This window comes from Oryzias melastigma, linkage group LG14, assembly GCF_002922805.2.
Source record: "Oryzias melastigma strain HK-1 linkage group LG14, ASM292280v2, whole genome shotgun sequence".
NCBI lineage: Eukaryota > Metazoa > Chordata > Actinopteri > Beloniformes > Adrianichthyidae > Oryzias > Oryzias melastigma.
Genome location: NC_050525.1, coordinates 11,539,266 through 11,560,495, shown reverse-complemented (window position 1 = coordinate 11,560,495; position 21,230 = coordinate 11,539,266). Strand labels below are relative to the sequence as shown.

General features: G+C 39.9%; 2 protein-coding genes across 2 annotated transcripts in view; one reads left to right on the top strand and one right to left on the bottom strand.

The window, feature by feature from the left end:
* Positions 1-3,415: 3,415 nt before the first annotated feature.
* Positions 3,416-21,122, bottom strand: brwd3 (bromodomain and WD repeat domain containing 3). Its single transcript, XM_024265745.2, has 40 exons — positions 20,934-21,122; positions 20,708-20,766; positions 20,578-20,607; positions 20,329-20,388; positions 19,189-19,339; positions 18,989-19,087; positions 18,732-18,892; positions 18,404-18,625; positions 18,199-18,299; positions 18,043-18,113; positions 17,009-17,109; positions 16,865-16,905; positions 16,688-16,792; positions 16,464-16,614; positions 16,247-16,381; positions 16,044-16,172; positions 15,729-15,954; positions 14,363-14,503; positions 14,058-14,238; positions 13,885-13,978; positions 13,635-13,802; positions 13,436-13,509; positions 13,165-13,357; positions 12,936-13,046; positions 12,738-12,845; positions 12,486-12,610; positions 12,308-12,390; positions 12,112-12,223; positions 11,946-12,007; positions 9,859-10,014; positions 9,655-9,775; positions 9,445-9,570; positions 8,391-8,466; positions 8,252-8,302; positions 8,022-8,165; positions 7,735-7,887; positions 7,462-7,631; positions 7,230-7,312; positions 5,948-6,085; positions 3,416-5,866 (listed from the first exon to the last, which is right to left on the bottom strand). Exons 1-40 carry the CDS (start codon positions 20,965-20,967, stop codon positions 5,037-5,039), a joined length of 5,376 nt encoding a protein of 1,791 aa, XP_024121513.1. The 5' UTR covers positions 20,968-21,122; the 3' UTR covers positions 3,416-5,036.
* The window catches only part of npas2 (neuronal PAS domain protein 2), a 47,669-nt gene continuing 47,127 nt past the window's right edge, over positions 20,689-21,230 (top strand). The window contains exon 1 of the mRNA XM_024265753.2: positions 20,689-20,755. The gene's annotated coding sequence lies outside the window, so the exon portion shown is untranslated. The remainder of the gene's footprint in view (positions 20,756-21,230) is intronic.

Genomic DNA, 21,230 nt, shown 5'->3' with positions numbered 1-21,230 from the left:
TCGATTGTGAAAATACAGTAATCTCTCGTGGTTGTAAATGCTATAGTCTTGTCTCACATCACTATTTGAAATTTCCAATGTTTTTTATTATTATTAACAAATGCACTTGATATCACAGAAAGTAAAAATGAGGTTTTAGCTGTGGCAATCCTTTTAAATCACATATAAATTCTCCTTTGCTCTGTTTGGCCTATTGTTGTGCTTTGTGAACTGTACTCCTCAGGTTTCGGTCGGTCTGTGGTCATTGTTGTCTGTTTGTCTTCCTAAGAGATGTTTCATGCTGAAGGGAACTGCAGGCAAGTCCAGCACACACACTTTTGTCCTTTAAGTTTTTTCTCAATGAGGCTCAAAGCTTCTTAAAGAACCACAAACCTTCTTGGAAGAAAAGTCTTATTCATCCAAAATCCCAGCATGCTGTGCATCAGTGGAGCTCTATTGTCAGTAAATTGGGTTTCATTGATGTCCTTAATAACATTGTGGAATAGAGGCTCATTTTCGACTTGCAGAACCTTGTGTCTGATTATTTTAAAAGGAAAAGAAAGATCGTCGTTTGCAAAGATATTATGATTGTTTTCATGGTGTTTGCAAAATGTTCTAGCTCAGGGGTCTGCAACCTAAGGCCTCTTTCATCCTTCCATTGTGGCTCTCTAGATTTGAAGAGAAATGCAAACAAATTGAATAAATTATGGGTTTGTAGTTTTATTTAATTTTTAAACACGTCAAACAGCGGAGTAAAATTTTAGATTGATGTCTAATCTACAGTCAAAGTGGTTTATTTTTAGAATACTTTAGTCTCAAATCATTTGCATGTAAATATGTTTTTGAGAATTGAGCATCACACCAATGTCATGTTGGAAAAAAGAAGGACGCCACACTAAAGTCACAATGATAAAAAAATGCAATGTTTCACTTTTTCCGCATTTTTATTTCAAGTAAATCTGCTGCATCTGGAGGATCATATTTAACACTGGGTGTGTTTTATTTTGAAAGGAACTTGAAAGGAAGCTTCTGTCAAATTAAAAGAAGTTTAATTTGCAATAAATAGAAAAAAAGTAGGAAAAAAGTTTGTAAATACTTAAAAGCTACATTTTATGCATGAATGTTTTAATGATCACAAAACATGAATAACACACATTAAATGGTAAAGGGAGACTTTGTGGGTCTTGCTGGGTTTTGATCAGGAAGAAACTGACCCAAATGTCTCTCAAAATTAAATTGCTTTTGCAGTAAGAGGGTAACGGGTAAAGTAAAAGTTAACACACTGAGACATGGTGTTAAGCTGCAAGAACTCCATGTTTCAGCTGTGCAAGACACGCATCATTTGTTGCAAATTTTTTACTTTGAAATTCAGATAATTTGACCACATTTCCTTATGGATGCAAATACCAAAGATTGCGATTATATATTTAGCCAATACTAGACAGCGGAGGGCTCCTACCTAATCAACAGCTTTTCCTTCTTGTGGAGCTTTAAAGAGTATTTATTCTTAAATTTGTGGGTCATTTCAGAGCAGTTTCTTTTATTTAGCATTATGTTATATGTCTCTTTTTTTTTCTTTTTCAATTTAAATAACAGAAAGTGTTTAGAGGAAGACATAAATGTTTCTAGAGTGGATGTTTAAAGGTTAAAATGAAAAAAATAAAACTTTACATTTGTAATTGTTGTACTTTTAAAAGTCGCCCACTCTCCTGAACTCACATCATTACTTAGAGTAAAATGAAAATATTTTAGGCGTCTTCAGCGATACAGTGTAATTTGGTGAGAATTTTAATGTAGTGGATAAAGTAGAGGCTCAGTTCAAACAAGTAGAAAACATATCTTATTGTATGTTTCCATCCACTCTGTGTATTTGATTCATTGTATGCAAGTTGTACACGTCTTAGACATTGAAACAAGGACATTGAAGCACAGATTTGGATATAAGTCACTCTCCAACTGAAGCACATTGTAAATAAAATGCACTTCAATGTTGTTAAATAATGAATGTATTTTACAAGTTTATGATTCTTCTGCTGTAAAAGAACAAGTAGCTGTATGCGTCTTTAGGACTTGTGTCATCAAATGCCATGTCTGTGCAGAAAATGAATTGTTATCTTGCTGTTATTGTTGTGTTAATAAATACAACACAGATGATGCTTGTCTGGAGTCTGTCCTGAGCGATCTCTCACCAAATCTTCACTTTTTTGTTTTACATTGTAGATTAACATTAAATGAGTAGATAAATGTTTATTTCTGTAGCACCTTTCTCAGATAAAAATTACAAAGTGCCATTCATTAGACACATATCACAAACAAACACAATAAAAGACACAAGGTAAAATACAATAAAAATTAATTGAATTTAAATAAATATGTCTTGACCTGACTTTTAAAGCATTGAACAGTCTATCTGTCGTAATGACGAAGGGAGGAGCAACAGCTTGAAAGACAAGGTCTCCTCTGGTTTCTTTAATAGGTTTTTGGAATTTGCTAAAGTTTTTAGTTCAAACACATCAGAGTTGCCTAAAAACATGCCTAAAAGTTGTGAAAGAAAGAAAAATTCCCAAAGGAATTGAACTAGATCAAGCGATTACCCACGATTCCTCCAAACCACGAGTTTGTCACTAGATTTTTGAAATCTAATCTATTATTAGTTTTGTCTTTTGGTAGCAACAGCTTTAAAATTCTTACAAATTGTAATTGCTTTTAACAATCAGATCCAATTATTTAAAGGAATTGCAAATCTAGTCTGTGTGGATTCTCAGTTATCCTGGTCATTCTGTAGCAGGAGGCTACTGTACTTTACAGTTTGGCACGACATTCCACCAATCATCTCAGTAGCTTCTTCAGTTCTAACTGCCGGTGGGGAATTGAGGCCATTTTAAGCTGATTCATTCAAAAGAGTGCCAAAAAAATACAAAAGTGTCCTATTACTAGTCTTTGAGGTGGTGGGACTTGTTCATTCTTCATGTGTGGCCACTGAATATGCACATCCATATGGAATATCTTATGCAGTGTTTTCACATCATATTTCAACCGTCGATGTGATAAATATGCATGCTAACATGCATATTTTTTTAAAGCCGTTATGCATACGAGCCCGTGTGATCCTCCAGTATCTGCAGTTTCTAGGTGTGGTGGAGCGGTGCGTCACAGCTCAGCCTTGTTTGTTCCTCGTCTGACTCACCTGAGCTTACAAAGCATGAAAGCAAAAGGGTACATTTGGATTTACAAGAGCCTGCCGCAGTCCCACCCAGGATTCATCAATGTTTTTTGATTTTAAATGTCTCCCTTTGGTGGATGTTCACAATTTTTATTTTTTTTAGTTCTGATGACAGATGAGTCACCCTCATAGCAGGTCAGCAGTGCCTTAAGCTGGTGAGTTTTTCCACCGATCTGATACATTTTGGCTTAAATAGAAGAAAAACAAGTGACATTTTTAAAGTTTGAACATTTTATTAAAAAATAAGACAGTCAAAAACATTTCGTATAAAGCACGCTCACATAAGCTTCATCCATCTACATGTAATCATTTCATCATGATGCATCAAGCAAGACTAAGCTTGGTTTACAATGAAAAAAAAATCCAAATAACAATCTTAGTCAACATTTTTAGGACACCAGTGAATTCTGTTTTTTTCCTACATTTTAATGCCAATTTGAGTTTTATTTCTGAGAATTCGGCACCGAAAAAACAAGCTCGCTCTCACACCGATGAAAGAGGACGTTTGGATTCAAGCAGCCGCTGCCGAGACGACAATGTGACTCATCTTTTTTATCATCTGACTGAGCACTGCCTCCAATGACTTTAGCAGTGTTTGCACAATAGTGCAAAATTTAATGTAAACATTATGAACACACATAAAAATAGGAATAATTGTGTGATCGGTTAAGAATCATGAAACAAACAAGATGTAGCGATTAGAAGGTCCCTGATGGATGAAAACACAGGGGAGAAGAAAATGGCAGTTTGTTCTTCAGTTCTGCACTGGATGAAAGAGACTTTTATGAAATCAAAGTGTGCTGGCACAGGTCAAAGTCTTAGACGAAATCATGAGGTCATAAATCTGTACTATCTTTATTCTCAGCTGCCACATGGAGTAGATCAATGTGCAAATATCTACCTTTCCACACAAGTATTATCATACAAAATAGAGAACGTGAGCCAAGGATATTCAAATAAAAAAAATAAATATATCTGTGGAAGATTTGTACAAGGAAACCTTTTGCTTCAGACAGCCTGGAAGTAGGAGGAGCAACTATGAATGCTAAAAAAAAAATGCTACAAAACTTTAAAAAATAAAGGAAAAAAATCACTTAAATAACAAAAATTAGGATTAAAAAAAAAAACATCAAGACAAAGGAAGAGCGGGAATTAGACATTCACAAATCACATATGTCCAGAGGGGATTTTACTCGACTCGCTTTTTCACAGCATCTTCAAACCAGTCTACTCTAACAGCACAATTATACTGCAAGTTCTAGAAAAAGAAAAAAACAAACAAAAAAAAAAAACTAAGGCATGCTGTTGTGAAGCCTGCAACCACAAACAAGACTGCACCTGTCCCACGATGACCGAATGGGTTCAGTCCCTCACAAAGATCCAAAATGAGCACCTTTTTTTTTTTTTTTTTCCTTTTGGCATCTTTGTATCTTTCTTTGGTGACCAGTTTATGACATTATTGGAGAGGAAATATAGTGTTTTTGCAGTGGAAGTAAAACATCCATGATGGTAAAGAAGCATTAGGGGGGGAAGAAAACTGATGCTCCTCGAGCAAGTAATAAGGCCAAAGTGAGTTAGTCCAGTTGGAGGGGGGGCGGGGGGTCCCTGCTGAGCAGAAGCTCTGTTGACCGAGGAGGAAAAATCCATGGCAACAGTTCATGAGCACCATCTTTCAGTATGAGAGTTATACGCATTCTCAGATAAAGAAAACAATCTCTATTTATATATATTTATATCATATATGTACAAACACTTGTAGAAAAAAAAAGAAAAAAAATCCCTGATTTTCACGTGAAAGTTTTTTTGAATTGAGGTTGGGGATGAGGGCAGCGTGTCAGTGACTCCAGCCCATCAGCTGGCTGACCCGAGCTTTCTCAGTCATGCGGCGAACCCGTCCTGAGCGGGACATGCCCAGGTTGAGCGGGTCGTCCTTTGAGCCGTGGCCGTCGTCTTCGGACTCGTCCCTGTACACCACTGTCCTGCGGCCTTGGTTGCGAGTGTTCACCCTCCCGGACCGACACCGGCTTCCTCTCGGCTTATTCGCCGCAGAGGCCGAGGCCGCTGCAGCTGCTGGTCTTTCCTGCCCTTCAGAGTTAGCATCTTCTCCTTCTTCCTCCTCCTCCTCCTCTTCTTCTTCTTCCTCCTCCTCCTCAGGCTCTTCCTCCTCAGACTCCTCTTCAGGTTCTACTTCTTGTACATGTCTTACTTGTATTTGCTGCTCTTCTTCCTCCTCTTCCTCCTCCTCTTCTTCTTCTTCATCCTCTTCTGCATCATCGTCGTCCTCGTCATCATCATCCTCCTCTTCCTCCTCAGCTGGAAGCTGTATCCGTGTCCGTTTCAGTATCTGTGGCCTCTCCTCCTCTGCTCTGGCTTTCCTTTTCCCTAAAGACACCAGCTTCCCCTTCAGCGACAGGCGCAGTGACTGGCAGGGGGCTTTGCTGTAGTCGTGATCACCACCTTCCACAAACTTCTCCACCTCAGACTCAGAGCTGCTCCCCGTGTCTGAGGACGACGAGGATGAGGAAGAGGAGGAAGACGATGACGACGTTGATGACGACTCAGACGAAGAACTACTGGAGCTGGACACCTCCTTGTCGTGGTCTTCAGGTTCCTCCCCACGCTGCTGTCTACCGTCTTTGTTTGGATTAAAGTTTTGCCGCTTCCCTGGAGCAACACAAGAAGACGGGGGTTCGGTTCTGGGATCCTAAAAGCAGATCCACTGCTTTAAATGATCCCTGATCATACCTCGCTTATTGACTGGCGCTGCTTTGCTGCGATTTGCTCGATGCGGAGGTCTGCTTTCCACACTCGTCTCTGAACTCGCTGAAGAAGCTTGGCTGTCCTCCTCCTCCTCCTCCTCTGCTATGCTGCCGCTTTGGTTAACTAAAGCAAAACGATCACATTAGTAATCTACGCTGGAGAAAACAGCAACATGGATTTTATAATGGATAAAAAGGTGGAATAAAAAGTTCATCACTTGCAAAATGAAGTTAATTGTGAATAAATGATGAATTGAAGATGATACTGACAATAAAAAAAACTTAAACTGAAATAAATGCTCTGTATTAAATCTTCTACAATTTAATTTTATGTCATTTATCTGTTCATTACTACAACTTTCCACTGTAGAAATGCAGAGAAACATAAACTGGTTGAATCTTTTTGTGTAGCTGATTCATTATGGAGAAAATAGAGAGAGATAATAGATTCAGCCCATTTGTGCACGAATAATTTTTTTATTCGTTGGAAACTTTGGATTTGTGCGTAACTGAGAATGCCGAGTACTGAGAATAGAGAAACTTTAGTGCAGAGTGTTTCAAAAATGCATATTTAGCCTTTTTATAATAATTATTGGGCATATCAATGGGAAAATGTCAAGTTTTCACCTAATTATACTCAGAATCTAAGTTCTAAGCGGTTGATAAGGAAAATCTGATGACCCAGCATTCTAGTAGCATTTAAACGCATCACTTATGGACGAATCTTGAAAATGTAAAGAGTTTTACATCAGATTTCTGCACAAATGTGTTTTTGTGTGTGTAATTTTTAAAGATTTGGGTGTGTAGTTAGTTTCAAGCTGTAGTAATTTTAATTTGTCCAGGTCTAAATTGTATTTTGTATTTTTTTAAATTTTGTCATTTTTGTAGTTATGAACAAAATGTGTTGCATGAGTTACAAATCAAGAACTATGCACGCACAAATTGTGGAGAGTCTATTTTCTCTCCATAGTTATAGCCTAAAGCATAAATGAACTTCAGATGTCACACAGCCTGTATACCTCAGGGAAGGTCTGTCATCTGCAGCTTCCACTGTGGATGCTATTTCGAATTCTTTAATACACTGAATAGAAGCAAAATTGTTCTAAATTTCATCTTTTGAAGTGCCAAGTTGTTCAAGAGATAAATAAAATTAGGCAAAATGTTTTGTTGCCGCCTTGTGATGGAATTCACCTGCTGCAGAGTTTCTGGACATTCACTCTTGGTATTCTTTTTCCAATCTAAATAACCTATTTTTTAAAAAAACGTACCCTGATACGATCTCTGGCACCGCCTCTTTGCTGCTGATTTCTTTAGTTCTGACGTCTTTCCCGACCGCTGCCGTTTCTTTGGGCTGTGAAATCAAAAGAGAAATGGAACACTATGTGACAACAGCACAATACTATTATTTTAAACTTTCAGAGCAAAACTTCCGAACCTTCCCCAAAATCCCTCAGCTAATTTGATGTAGGAAGACAGAAGCTTGTGAAGGAGATTCCGTACCTGGATGGCGGCCTGTTGGGTTGAGAGTTGCTTCCATTTTGTAATCTGCTCCTGTAATTCAATCTCTGGCGAGAGCGCCGTTCGTTTTGGATGGCAGACTTGTAGTCAGAGATTATGGGGATTATGCGTTTCTCAAAGTAGGCCGACAAGGTGAGGGTCAAAGTAAAGATCTGGAAAGAAAAAAAAACATAAAAATGAACATTCTTTTATCATATCAGAGTCAAAGTCTTCACTAGAATACTTAGCTCCAGACCCTCACAAAAGATACTTCACCTGGGACTTCTTATTGGGTGTATAAGCTCTTGAATTGCTGAAAATGAGTCGAACATCTTTGGCGAACTCCATTGGGTTTTCATAGTTTCCTGCCACCAGCGTTTCGGACACGGTGCCCAGATCCATGGGAGTGTCAATGATGTCCCGATAGTCCTAAAATGAAGATGTTAACAAGGTAAACTCGTATTAACTTAAAAATGTTACTTTTACATCTTCACACATTAATAATAATAGTTGTGCTCTCTTGATGCAGCCTAATAATAATTTAAGTAGAGTTTTTGCCTTACTGGATACTCAAAAAGGTCGACAGGCTGCCTGAACGGCCCTGAATCCGGGGAAGCCAGCATCCGCCGCAGCAGCTCTCTGCACTGACCCTGCCATGCCGTCACATCCAAAACCACACCTCGCTTCTTGGAGCTGGACTTAGAGCCCTAACAGAGAGAAATAACAAATGACACTAGAGCTCCAACAGGTGGTTTCAAGAGTGCTGCCACGCTTGAAGCTAACACTGCTTTACCAGACGTCCTGTAGATGTTCCTGGAGTGTCAGAGTCTACATCCAAGTCAACCTGGAGAGGGACAGACACGGGTTTGAAGCTCAACTATCCAGACTGTGATTTTCTTAAAAAAAAAAAAAAATTAAAACGGCACACTCACCTCAGCTTCTTCTCCACTGCTGACCTCAGACTTCAGTTTGTGATACAACTCCAAGATGTCCATGCAGCTCTGGTCTCTGGTGGGTACAAGCATATGGATGCATGTGATTCACACTGCTACCAGTGCTGCTACATTTACACCAGTCTCTGTGTATTCAAGTCTCTACTTCCAATGAAAAATCTATGGAAATGTACGTAAATGTGCACATCGCTACCATAGACTTTATATAAACTGGACAGAGTAACTCCTCCCCCCTCAGGCTCCAAATAGGAACTACCCCCTACTCCCAGAAAGCCAAAATACTTCTATAGAGAAATAAACAGCTGTTACTCAGTCATTCTATTACATTCTATCACAACAACCATTCTTGCTCTGAAACCGTTTTTTTAACATGTTCTTGCTAACCCTAATTTTTTTCCTGTATTTTTCTTTATTGCAAGTTATTCAAGTTATAAACTGGGCAATCAGATGCCTCAATAAAAGCATGCGGTGCTCGCTGGGGCCCGCCTTTAATGTTCAAAATTTTTGATTCTCCCAAGCCTTCTTTCAGTCGGGGGGGTGTGGCTTTCCTACAAGCTCGCTCTTAGTGAGAGTTGTTGCCATAGAAATATTGACTTAGACCGACTTGGACCAATCACCGCTTACTAACGTCGTCTAGTTCCAACATGGAGATGTCCATATCCTGGAAAAATGGTGACCGAATTGACTTCATTTGGTTGGGACCAGAGGTAATGTATTTTCCACGGGTGACATCACAGTGACTATGTCCAGTTCTCTTATATTCAGTCAATGGTTGCAACACAAGTCTTTAAGTGGGCTTAACGCACAAAACGTGTGGCCGTTAAACGTGCATGGAAAGTTAAACCAGTTGAACTTTGATCAATCGGGGATTCGGATCTGGAGCAAAATTTGCAACACATGTCGTGCCAAGCCTCTTTCAACTGCGAGCATATGTGCTAGTATCGTCCATTGTGCTCCATATGCATATGCTGGTCATCAAATGGCCGGTGTAAACGTAGTTGGATAGGAGCAGGTGAACTGGGCGGAATCTTACCCAATGTAATGAAGGAGGACATCGGTAACCACCTTCGAAGCTGCTACAATCGGGCTTTGGGGTTCATTGAAGGTGCGAGCGTTGTGTTCGATGTAGCGCACCTCCCACATTAGAGCAGAGATCCGCCTGCAGCAGAAGCAAAATGTATTCATTTCAGAAAGAAACCCATCGGAATGAATCAAAGATGAAAACATGGTAAAGGCGCTTCACCTGTAGAAGCGATTCTCCAGCCGTTTGCGGATGGTGCTGAGGTCGGTGGGGTAAGCTACGGCGGTGCAGTATAAAGGGTAGTCCTGCAAGTTTACCGGTGATGCAAACGCCTTCGCTACATCTGTGGAGAAACACCAAGCGGGATGAGATAAAGCGAAACGAGCAGGTCCGATGTTTTAAACTAATAACACTTCGAAGGCCCACCGAGCGTAAGAAGCTGATCAATGCCACAGATGACTCTCTCACACTCCTCGTCTCGCGTGAAGGCGCCCCATTCTCCTTCCTGTGGCCTGTAGAGCAGAGCTTTCAGCTCATCCTCCGATACTTCCACACCATCGCCAACGTGTTCTGGCAGGAGAGCTGATAGAGAGACAAACGTGTGACAAACTAAAACACTCAGAATACTACAACTACTTTGTATTCAGGCAAGCGAGGAAAATAAAAGGTTTCTTTTGCTTTTAAAGATTTAATCTCTTTTATTTCTATTTGCACGGTTACCTGGAAGAGACATGCAGCTCTTCAAAGTCAGAGCTGTAACTATAGCCTGGTGCAAAACGCATCATCCGTAGTTAATACTGTTCAATAAGTGTGTTGAACACACAATAAGAGATGAGAAAACATTCTGAAAAGTTGGAGGTTGTCAATTCTCTGTAATTTCTGAACTACATTTTCCCACATTTGACATATTTTACAAAAACAAATGTATATCAAATGGTCAATTTTATTTAGGCAAGTCTCAACTTCACATAAGCAACTTTATTACCTACATTTTGGCTTTGAATGCCCTCATCTAAGTGTTTTAAAATCTAAAACTTCAGAAATGTTCTGTGAAGTGTCAAGACTCCTTGGAGCTCCACATGCCTTCCAGACAAAAAAATGTTTACATTTGGTTTAAAGGGACATAAAGGCTAAAAAAATGAAAAAAAAGGTATAAAAGAAGAGCAGCTGTAAACACATAAGATGTTAAGATGAGTTGCAGCAGCGGAAGACCACAACAGCTGCTGCTCCTGTCAGTTAAGAACAGGAAATTGAGGTCATAACTCCACAAAACAGGTGAAAATGATATAGCAATGTGTTTTGGGCAGAATGTAAGCCTGAATACATCAAGCTTTTTAAAAACAATTTAAACATGGCAGAAGTAGAGCCAATGTTATTTTCTTTTATTGGTAATTTAAGCCATTAGCATCAGTTGAGACAAAAATGTCAAATCTCCAGCTTAATTTGCTGCTCACAGCCATCCCTTTAAGCAACTAAATATCATACCACCTTCTGTTTCAGCCCTATTTTAATTACGGAAAAAAGCAACCAAGTCATGGACTTTAAGATTAGGAAAAAAAATGTTAGATCAATGTTGCACAGTAAGGACACCATGATCACTAAAGGGATTTCTAGTTTATCTTCTGCAGAGACTAAAGCGGGACGTAAGGTGCAAAAACCAGACGAGGGAACACTGTAGTGCAGAATTTTTGAAACTCTTATACTTTTAACAGCAAAATTGAAAACAAACAGAGTTGTGGTGCTTCAATGGCAAATTAAAAACATTGTTTCTGAGACCAAGGAGTTGGAAAAAGTGACTTTAGAAAAGCACAATAGGCACTAATTATTCAAGGATTTTCTTTCCTCCGTTTCTTATGCAGTTACAGCGGTGACTGTAGAAACATGAAGGTAACAAAGACATCTTATCTATTTTCTTCCCAGTGGTTAGAAATAAACCCAAATTTATGAACATGAAAATCCAAAGGAAAGCCGCTCTTAAAAGACCAACTATGATGAAAATTGAGGTTATTTTTGGTGTTTTTAACATGTTCTTGTCGCCATTTTCTGATGATGGAATCTATAGAAAGTTCAGCTCAGAATTGTATTTCTGTGTATTTCTTTATACAAATCCTTATAAATCAAGAGCAGACAAAATATATGCGGTACTTTGGGCATAAATAATACACGGGGCAGGTCCAAGCCCTCTGCTCTGAGCTCTCAGCAACATGGAGGGGACCTTCGGTGCAGAGCAACCCACCCACAACCTAGTGGTGAATTTCTAATGAACTACTATCGCTCTACAGAAACTATGTTTTCTTTATTTAGGCCAAAAATTGCATAATAGCGAATAAAGAGTACTAAGAACACTTTTATAATAGGTCAAAAGATGATTGTAGTGGGACTTAAACAATACTAAAATGATTTTCCGGCTGGACCAAAACACTGCAGCAGAAACAACAAAAAAAAGCAATATGTCCCAACTCCAAAAAACAATTAAAAAAGGTAGTGCAGTGGTTCAAAATGTAAATTCTAACCTTCCTCTGGTATGGGCTCCATATCCCAGGGGCTCATTCTTTCTCGTTCCCCATTGTCCCATCTAGTGAAAGAAATTAAAGACAACATAAATTCAGTTCAAACAATTAAGAGTAAAAATCAGTACTGCTTTAAACTGCACTCCAGCAATAGCAGACACTAACGTACTTCACAGCATAGCACTGAAACAGACTGTCCGGATATTCTGGCTGCAGAGGCTCCTGATCCTCCACGGACCCAAACCACCAGGCCTCATCGATGATGCTGCGGAACCTCATTCCTGCACACAAAGTCCAGAGAAGAAGATTGTTAACATGAGCTTAAACATGAGTTTTAATCCCCCCCAGATGAGTAAGTGACCAACCTGGCTGCCAGTTGTGCTCTCTAGCCTCGTTGTAGAACTGCTGAAGTACCAGGAAATCTATGACGTCAGGCATGTCATGATATCTTGGGGGCACAAAAATAAAAGCAAAATCAAAAATACTAGACCCGTTTTGCAGAAAATGTGAATTATAATCTGCACGATGAAAGTAAACGCTCACTTTAAAGAGAAAGAATCATTGGTCATTTTCCCTGAGACGGGGTCTAAGAAAGCCAGCTTTAGGCAGCAGAGGGTGGGAGGTCCCACTTCATACTTGATTCCTACGACCTTCACAGATTCCTGGTCCTGAGAAGGGAAAAGAGGTTTTTTTAAAGAATACTGTCTACTTATTTTTAGGCTATCAAGTATCAGACTGCAAAAGAAGTCAAGGATGATACACAGAGAACTAGAATAGAGCAATGACCATGCTCACCCTGAGATCAAATCTGTTCCATGGCTGTTTCTGGGGGTTGATACTGTAGGCCTTGGCTCTCCGAACAGCCCGCATGTAGGCCTGATGGCCCTGCTTGAAGTAGATGAGCTGGATGTGCACAGAAAATAAATATTATCATAAATAATTATAATGAAATCTGCTTTTTTTTGGTTTTGGGGCAGAAGTAAGATGTCTTACTTCATCTCCCATTTGTGGAACAAAAGGAGAGCGATTGGGGACGGTCTCCATGATCCATGATGGTGGCAGCCACTCTTCAGCATTGAGCCCAGCCAGAGAAGAAGGTGGTTTCTGAGCATATACAGTTGATTTAGATGATACATTTCTTTTTTGGGGTATTAATCTGGTAAAGTAGCATTTCCATATATATATATTTCTCCTTGAGGCAGCAGATGATGCCAGCTCCAACCTGTTTGGTCACTTTAGGCTTTTTCCTCTTCTCGTTTTCCTTTTTCTTTGCCTCCTTGGCCTCATCGCCACCCTCTTCCTCCTCAGAGCTGCTGTATCCTGAGGGCTGCACAAGCCTCCTGGTTGGTCGCTTGGGTGGCTGGAGGTTTATGCCAGCATCGGCTGTCCAATCGGAATATTCGCTAGATGACTCACTGCCAGCACAAAGAGGAGTGAATTAAAATCAGACGCTTTCGCTCTGGATTCTGGAAGCGGTGTTCTGTCAATTTTACCTGGAGCTGCTTTCACTCTGCCACTGAGACTCCTCATCAGAGGAGGCTTCAGACTGCCCTCTCTGTTCTGCTGTCTGTCAGCGCAAACAAACACATCAATACCACTATAATTTTTACAACAAATTGTAAAAAAAAAAAAACCATATCTATTGTTTAAAAAAAAATGTTTGGAAATTCAGAGAAAAACGGTTTAACATACATCTCCGTTCTCCGAATCTATCTGGCTCTCAGAGTTGCGCCGAGTGCTCAGATTTCGACTCCTCGTCGCAGGCCGGCGCACTTGAGCCGAGCGGGTCTGATAGGAGTGGCCTTGCTGTTTCTTCTTGGTCGGTCGCAAGGAGCGCAGCCGAGTAGCTAATGGATTATTCTTAATTATGGAAACAAAACCCAAGAATTACTCCTAAAGTTCAGCTTTCATTAAAAAAGCTGAGATAGTGATTAAAGCAAACCTTGTCTGTGATCATCAGAGGTTTTTTCTTCCTCTCTGCATTGTAAAGAGAACATTCCAGTTCACTTTTGGCTCGTCTGCTTTCCTCTGAAATCCTAAAACATATTATAGAAAAAAAATCCATGTTAAAACTACTCCATTAAAAATAACTTAATTCTTCTAGTATGTATTTACCTGAAGGTCCCGTGTGGCATCTCATTGACCACAACTCTGTGGCTCCAGGCCAGCAGGTCCCTCTCAGTGGCCACCTGACTTTGAAGAGAGTTATGCTGCATTTGCCACACCCCATCGACCTGCCTACTTCTGCGAGATTCAACAGCCGGGGAGGAGGGCACCATCTCTGCGTCATCAGCAACTAAAAACAAGGGGTCACTTATGGACAAACTTTTCTGGAAATTTCTAGCACATTAGAAATTAGAATGCTCTGAAATCTGCAAATGACGAGTACATTTTAATGTATTATATGTGTAAAAACATACCATCTTCTGCATCAACCAGCTGTTCAGCATTCTGTCTTTCATCCTGCTCATTCTGTAACTGTCTGATGAGGCTGTCCAATAAGCTTTCGCCATTTTCTGCCGTTTGCTGCCCAAGTACCTGCTCCACCAACTCTCCATCACCTACAGAAGACAGGGGTCAAATTCTGTCATGTTAACTGAAATAAGACAATAAGGATAACTACACGTGGGAGTAATGTAGTTACTGTTGGCTAAGGATGTAAGGATTCAGTCAAGCCACGATTCGATTCAGTTTTAGAGTCACAATTTCTATTTTTTTTCAATTTTTTCCCAACACATTGAATTAAAGGTATTTTAAGGCCAAGTATGTTTTCTTTTTGCCCCTTACATCAAACTGTCTGTTTTCCTAGGGAAAAATTATAAACTTAAAAGCATATTAAGCCTCAGATTTCCATGTTCTCCACTGGCGAGTTGCTGATGGTGGAAGACCGAGTCTTTGAGAAGTTGATCTGTTTTTTTTCTATCAGTAATGATTTGCTCTGTTTTAGAGGTTCTCTCAGGTGTCTGTTTACGTTTGTTGTGGAGGAGGATCTACATGGAATTATTTTCCTGCAGATTCTAAATTCTTCCTTTGTATTATCAATTTTCAGTCTCTCCCTCTCTGTCTTTCTCTCATACTTGGTTCATGACAGACCGCCTTTCAACCGCACACGCTCGACATACCCCGCTCCTAACCTGTTGTGTCCATGCCCACGACGGGGTGACCATTCACGAGCATCTTGAAGAGAAATTAGTCAGAACGGATGAAAGAGAGATAATAAAAGAGAGCATAACTCGTGGAAAAAGCCCAAAGAGAAACTGTCAAGTTGTCATCCGTGACTCCTGTCACGGTTTGCTTGGATTTGCGTTATTAGTTGTGATCGCAACATTGGGATATCCTGGAGGGACTGAATAGAAGAAGATTCTTCTCCCAACCATTACCCGTGTGAGCGAGCTGCTCCGGTGTGGATACCACCTGCTGAACGCACGTTCATAAACCCGTGTACCCGGTCAGTGTGTAAGCACTTCGAACCAGGTAGAACATTCAGCACGCGCTCAGTGTGTGCCCGATTTGTGCGTAGAGCTCAAGACCCGACTTAGAAACGTGCGTAATAATGTGTGCTCTGTGCACGGAGGCCAGGAATTCTGGTGTGCGCGCGTTTGTTTTGACTTTTCATTGAAAGTGTCCGCTTGATTGCGCGGCCGGTGTGTAACCACACACACACACAGAGGTGCCTGCATGGAAAGCTGTCAAATCGATTTTTTTAATTTTCTGCATTGATGAACATCTTGACGAGTTTGAATCGATTTTTTTTTATCGATTCTCAAATAATTATTTCATCCTTACTGTTAGCCATGTATCCCAGCTGGGGTATTAGCTGATCATCCTTGCAGTTCTCCCTCCCTGGGACAAGGCGCTGGAAGTGAGGAGGATGAGGGTTTCCATCGACATCCACCAAGAAGGGAGGGGGCATCAGGTGGGGAGCTTGTTGTGTCTGCTCGTCCAGAACGTAGTTATTAGAGTCGCGGATGAGAGGTCGGTAATCCGTGTGGAAAAACATGTGGTCAGGAATCTGAAGAGGAAATACAAAAAAAAGGTAATCCTTGAGACAGATTATAGAAAATACAGCTGTGCTTCAGCAGAAAGTTGAGTTTTTTTTACCTTTTCATATGGTCTGCTGCAGCCAAAGCCAAAGATGAGCAAATGGCCGTGTGAGTCAGTGCAGGCAAAATGCTGCCCATCGATGGAGAACTTGCAGTCGTATATAGCACCATGGCCCTGACCCTCGATCTGAAAACACAACTTTAACTAAACCAAAGCGAAATCAAGAAGAACCCTCTGCTCAGTCTGACAGTTTATGTTACCATGTTGAAGAAGTTGCGGATCTTGACTCCTCTAGTGAGGTCCCAGATGTAAATGTTGCCATCGTGGCCCGCAGACAACATGATTCTAGGATCGAAGGGGTGAGCCTCCAGCACAAACACTTCATCATCGTGTCCCTTTAACAGAAAGAAAGCCTCTGAAGGTTTTAGAAAAAGCTCTCTCAAAGGAACTGTTCAAACAAAACAAAAAAAATCTCACAGATAAAACATGCAGCAGCTGCCCAGATGCTGAGCTCCACACTTTGAGGAGGTAGTTTGACACAGCTGTGATCACTGTGGTATCTGTGCGATCCCAGGCCACCATGGTCACCACCAGCTTGGCCTTATCGTCTCCATTGGTGGCAGTACTTCTAAAAACCCAAAAGACAACATGTAGCCCAAAGCGAATTAAAAGGAATGAGTTGCAACAGTTGCTCCTCTTACCCAGGTAGCTTGGCAGCCATGTCTAAAGTAACGCTCTTCCACTCTTGCTGCTGGTAGTGCCAGATCTTAGCTGTGCCATCACGGCTTCCACTTACAAACCTTAAGCTGGAAACAAAAACACAATCAGCTCCAAAGCTACACATGATCGCTGAATAATGCTATAGCCTGAAATCGTACCTCTCACTGTTATTGCTGAACTGGACAACTGCAACTTTATCCTAAAATGAATAATTGAGAACAATTGACGTCAGACAGGATAAAGCCTTTGGAGCATGGCAAAATGACAGAAAACATCAGGAAAAGGCTTTGATTATTTGTTACCGTGTGAGCATCCATCTCAGAGACTTTCATGGGAGTTTCTGCACCGAGGTAGTAGACCCTGATCATGTGATCTGTGCTGCCAGTAGCCATAAACATGCCGCCTGTTAAAAGCAGATAAAACCCAATTAAGCTTGAAGAAACATTACTAAATCCACGTGGTTGTGTTACAGCATAACCTCTTTAATTACATGTTTTAAGGCAAAATGTTAGGAAAAAAAATCTGAAACATTTACTGGTTTCTAAAAAACATAAAGGTTAAATTTATTTGCTGAGTCTATCTGAAATGAGAACAGAAAAATTTGAATAAACTAACAAAACGTGTTATTTTATCAGAGCAACAGCAGCAAGCATTAAAAAAAGGTTTTAATTTCATGCTTTCTCACATTTCTACATATAAACTTTCAGAATCTACGAGTGAAAGGATTTGTGGAACTTTTTTGAACAGAAATTTTCGTAAGTCAACAAACAATTAAAAATAAAACCCCTTTTTCTTTTGCTGTTTAAAGTTTGCAAACTGTTCTTCCAAATGAAATGTTAGCTCTGCATCTTTGATGTGATGATGTGAGAAAGAAAAAGTTATGATTTCTAAAGTTAATGTTTGTGGCCAACAGCAACAATTTTCTTCTCTTTTTCTTAAGATAAAAAACAGAATTTAGACAACATTTTGATGGAGTCTTACAAGTTATAATGCAAAATAATAAATTGTTCATTTGTTTACATCTGAATTCACAAGCAGTCTGCTTAGATCCTTTACTGTTGTTCATTATAAATCGGTGTGGTATGGATAACTCACATTGTGTGTGAGATTGTTCTTTAAAAGAAAAACAATATATAGGAAAATACAATGATTAAATCCCTATTCCAATCATCTTTTGATCTATTTTTAAAAGCAGTGGTCTTTTAATTCTGATTATGCCATTTTTAGTTTAGTTTTTGCACTGATACCTGACTGTCAAAATGTCTACTGTGTACGAGTGTGTGGTTAGATTGTAGCCGACTGATATGTAGGTTGAACAGTAGAGTTTGCTCCTTACCGCTACTGAAAGAGGAGGAGGAAACCTGGACTCCAGGCCTGGATCGTTCAAGAAATTTGACTGGCTGATCACTACGGTGGAGGGAATAAAAACAAACAAAAATATGGCTATTTTCACAAAGGAGGAAAGGATTTCATCAAATGAGTCCATACTTACTTGAATTTCAGGCTGAGGGCGTGCCACTTCCAAAAGCACACCATCCCGTCTGCACCTGTTGACGCAAGGTAGCGTGCAGTCCCTTTGGCCGCAGGACAAAACTGAATAAAACATATATTTATAATAAATTAGCTTTTAAAATATACAGAGAAAGTCATAGATAATGAAATAGGTGTTTGTGATTTCTTCTTGAAAAGTTGAGCACCTGTATGGATGTGATGGAAGCTGCATGGGCGTGCAGAACACAGATGGGTGCACATGTGCGGAGGCACCACACTCGTATGACTTTGTCACAGCTGGCTGAGGCAATGAGGCTGTTCTCGTGGTTCACAGCCATGTCGCAGATCTCTGCCGAGTGACCGCGGAGGGTCGCCAGGAGTCGGCCATCGTCTGTGGCCCAGATTTTCACTAGGCAGTCATCGGAACCCTGAAAGTAAAGACATTGATAAATAACAGTGAAACTTCAAGTCAATAATTTAAAAACTGATGTTTGATAAAGGTTTTACTGTTTTTGTGCCCAAATAAACACTTACAGTAAAAATCCGTCGGCCAGTGCGGTCAAAGGCTACGCAGTACACTGAAGAAAGGTGGCCAAGAATGCGCTTGTGTATTTTCATGTGCTGATAGGATGAAGATGGCAGGACCTGGCCAAAGCGAGCTGTGCCAGTAGCCTGGCGAGCACCTATGATGGGCACTGTATAAGAAGAAACAATATAAGGTCAAAGAGCACATAAACAAAAGAATCTATACAGTTTTAAATTAAGTATGTCAAAAGACATGTTTCACACACCAACACTGGGAGCATTTCCATCACTGACTGGTGGTTCTGGTGGGCGTCCTCTATGGAGAGCAGCAACAGCTGAGCCACTGCAAACTTTTTTGCAACAACCTAATATAGACAAAAACATTAATAAAAAAAATAAATCATCGCAATTGTAATCATTTTAGAAGTGAAATCCTACAAAGAAAGGATAAAAAAAGAATGCATACTTTTGGTCGTACGAAGCAAGGACTGTTTTCCCAAACCAAGAAGAGTTTGAACTCCAGGAACACTAGGTGGGATCTCCTTCTCTATTAGTGGCCCGATGCGCTGGCAGACTCGAAGCAAATAGTCTGCAGGAATGTGTTGGTTTACTGTCATCTGCAGAAGAAAATATTTATGTGATGACACAATAAAGCATACCATTATTCCAGTTATACCCTAAAATTAGGTTAAGCACGAAAAAAAAAAAAGTAATTGAGCAAAGTGTTCAATAAAAAAGAAATACAACACATTACGTTTATAATACTAACCGTATTTTATGACCCGTTACCACTGCAAAACAAAGTCTATGCAAATACAAAATACTGTCATTTAAAATAATAATTAAAAAAAAGTTTAACTGTTTATTGTGTTATTTGAATTGAATAAATGCCCCTAAGGGATCACAAATTTGGTCCTTTTCAAATTTAAGGTAAAAAAAAGTAAGCTTCTAATCAGGTTGTTTTTGCTTTTAAAATGCTGTTGTATTCACTTTAAGAATCAGCATAGAAACTATGCCTTTTGGTGATTATTTTTGACATTTGTGAAACATAAAGCTTTACCAGAGGAATAAATCAGTGGAAAACTTGTTTTAAAATAAAAATAAATTAGGTTTATATTATGTTATTTTCTCATTTTAATTCAGACAACTATGTTTTTTTTCCTATGCATTGAGAATAAAATTGTTATTTATAATAAATAATACACAGTGGGAGGGAAAGGGAAAGAAAAAACACTGAGAAAAGCTCGTAAATAGTTTTTCGAGATCCTTCCTGTTCGCTCCTAAACAGAAGTGAGTGTTGATTGGTTACCAAAGATGATTGACAACTCTTAGAACCCGCTTCGACCTATCAGCAAGCGTCTGCTCTCCTTTCACCCCGCCCACAAGGCTCAACAAAAGCAGAGGCTGCATTAAGTGATTTATAAACAGGCCTATGCAAAAATAGTAGTTTAGACCATTATCAATTAAATAATACAATTTTACCAAACATGTATCGATGTACATATTTATTCTAAGAACTAACATATTTTATAGGACCATAGCGCATTATTAAAAATAAAAAAACGATCGATTATACATATTTTTAATTAAGGCAATTCGCACTCACCCAGTCTTGAAAGGTCCGTCTGTATTTCTTCCCGTCCCAACTCCATCGTTGCGGGACCAACTTAAAGTTAAAAACAATTCATTAGACTTAACAACACGCTACCAGCTTCGAGTCTACGGAGAAAGGCGCTCGATTTTCCAGATACCGGGCAAATATACGGAAATATTTAGATCGCAGAGGTTACAAAGGCAGCATTATAGAAATCAGACTTTAAGATTTTAAAAAAGAGAAAGATTGAGACGAACTCACCTCGAACTCTTCGAGCTCCTCAACCAGAATCTAACAACAGACACAGTTAGCATGAGACGCTAGCAACGCGGAGAATTTAAGCAAAACAAAACATACATTTTCTGTTAAAATGTGTGTCGTGTGGTGCTACCTGTGCTGCTTTTTTACACGGTCCTGACTGCAGAAATCTGGCAATGAGGTAATACAATTCTGAGAAGAAAAAGAAATAAAGTTAGCCTGGTTACAGCTAGCGATGATATTGAGCTGGGCTAACGTTAGCTAGCGTTCAGTTGTTTAGCCCACCAGCTGACACACAACTGTATAATTTGTAAATATAAGCTATTTCATTTTGCATCGAAGGCACGCCCAGCACTCACCAGCTTCGGTTTGTGAACACGGTTCTCTTGCCATCACTTGATAAGAAAGGAGACATTAAGCTTTACTGTTGTTTTAGCTCGCTCGCTAGCCGCCGGCTAGCTAACAGTAGCTAGGTGCGTGTAGCTAAAAAAGCTAGTGAATGGCCTCCCCCTTCCTCAAGTTGTTTGCACCTGAAGCTTTGTGTAAGCGCCCTCTAGCGGTGTCATTTACTCTCTTTTTGTTTGTCACCTATTTGCAAATCAATGGGTTTTATTTGGGGGGTTTGCATACAGTGAGGAAGACAACCATTTTGGAGG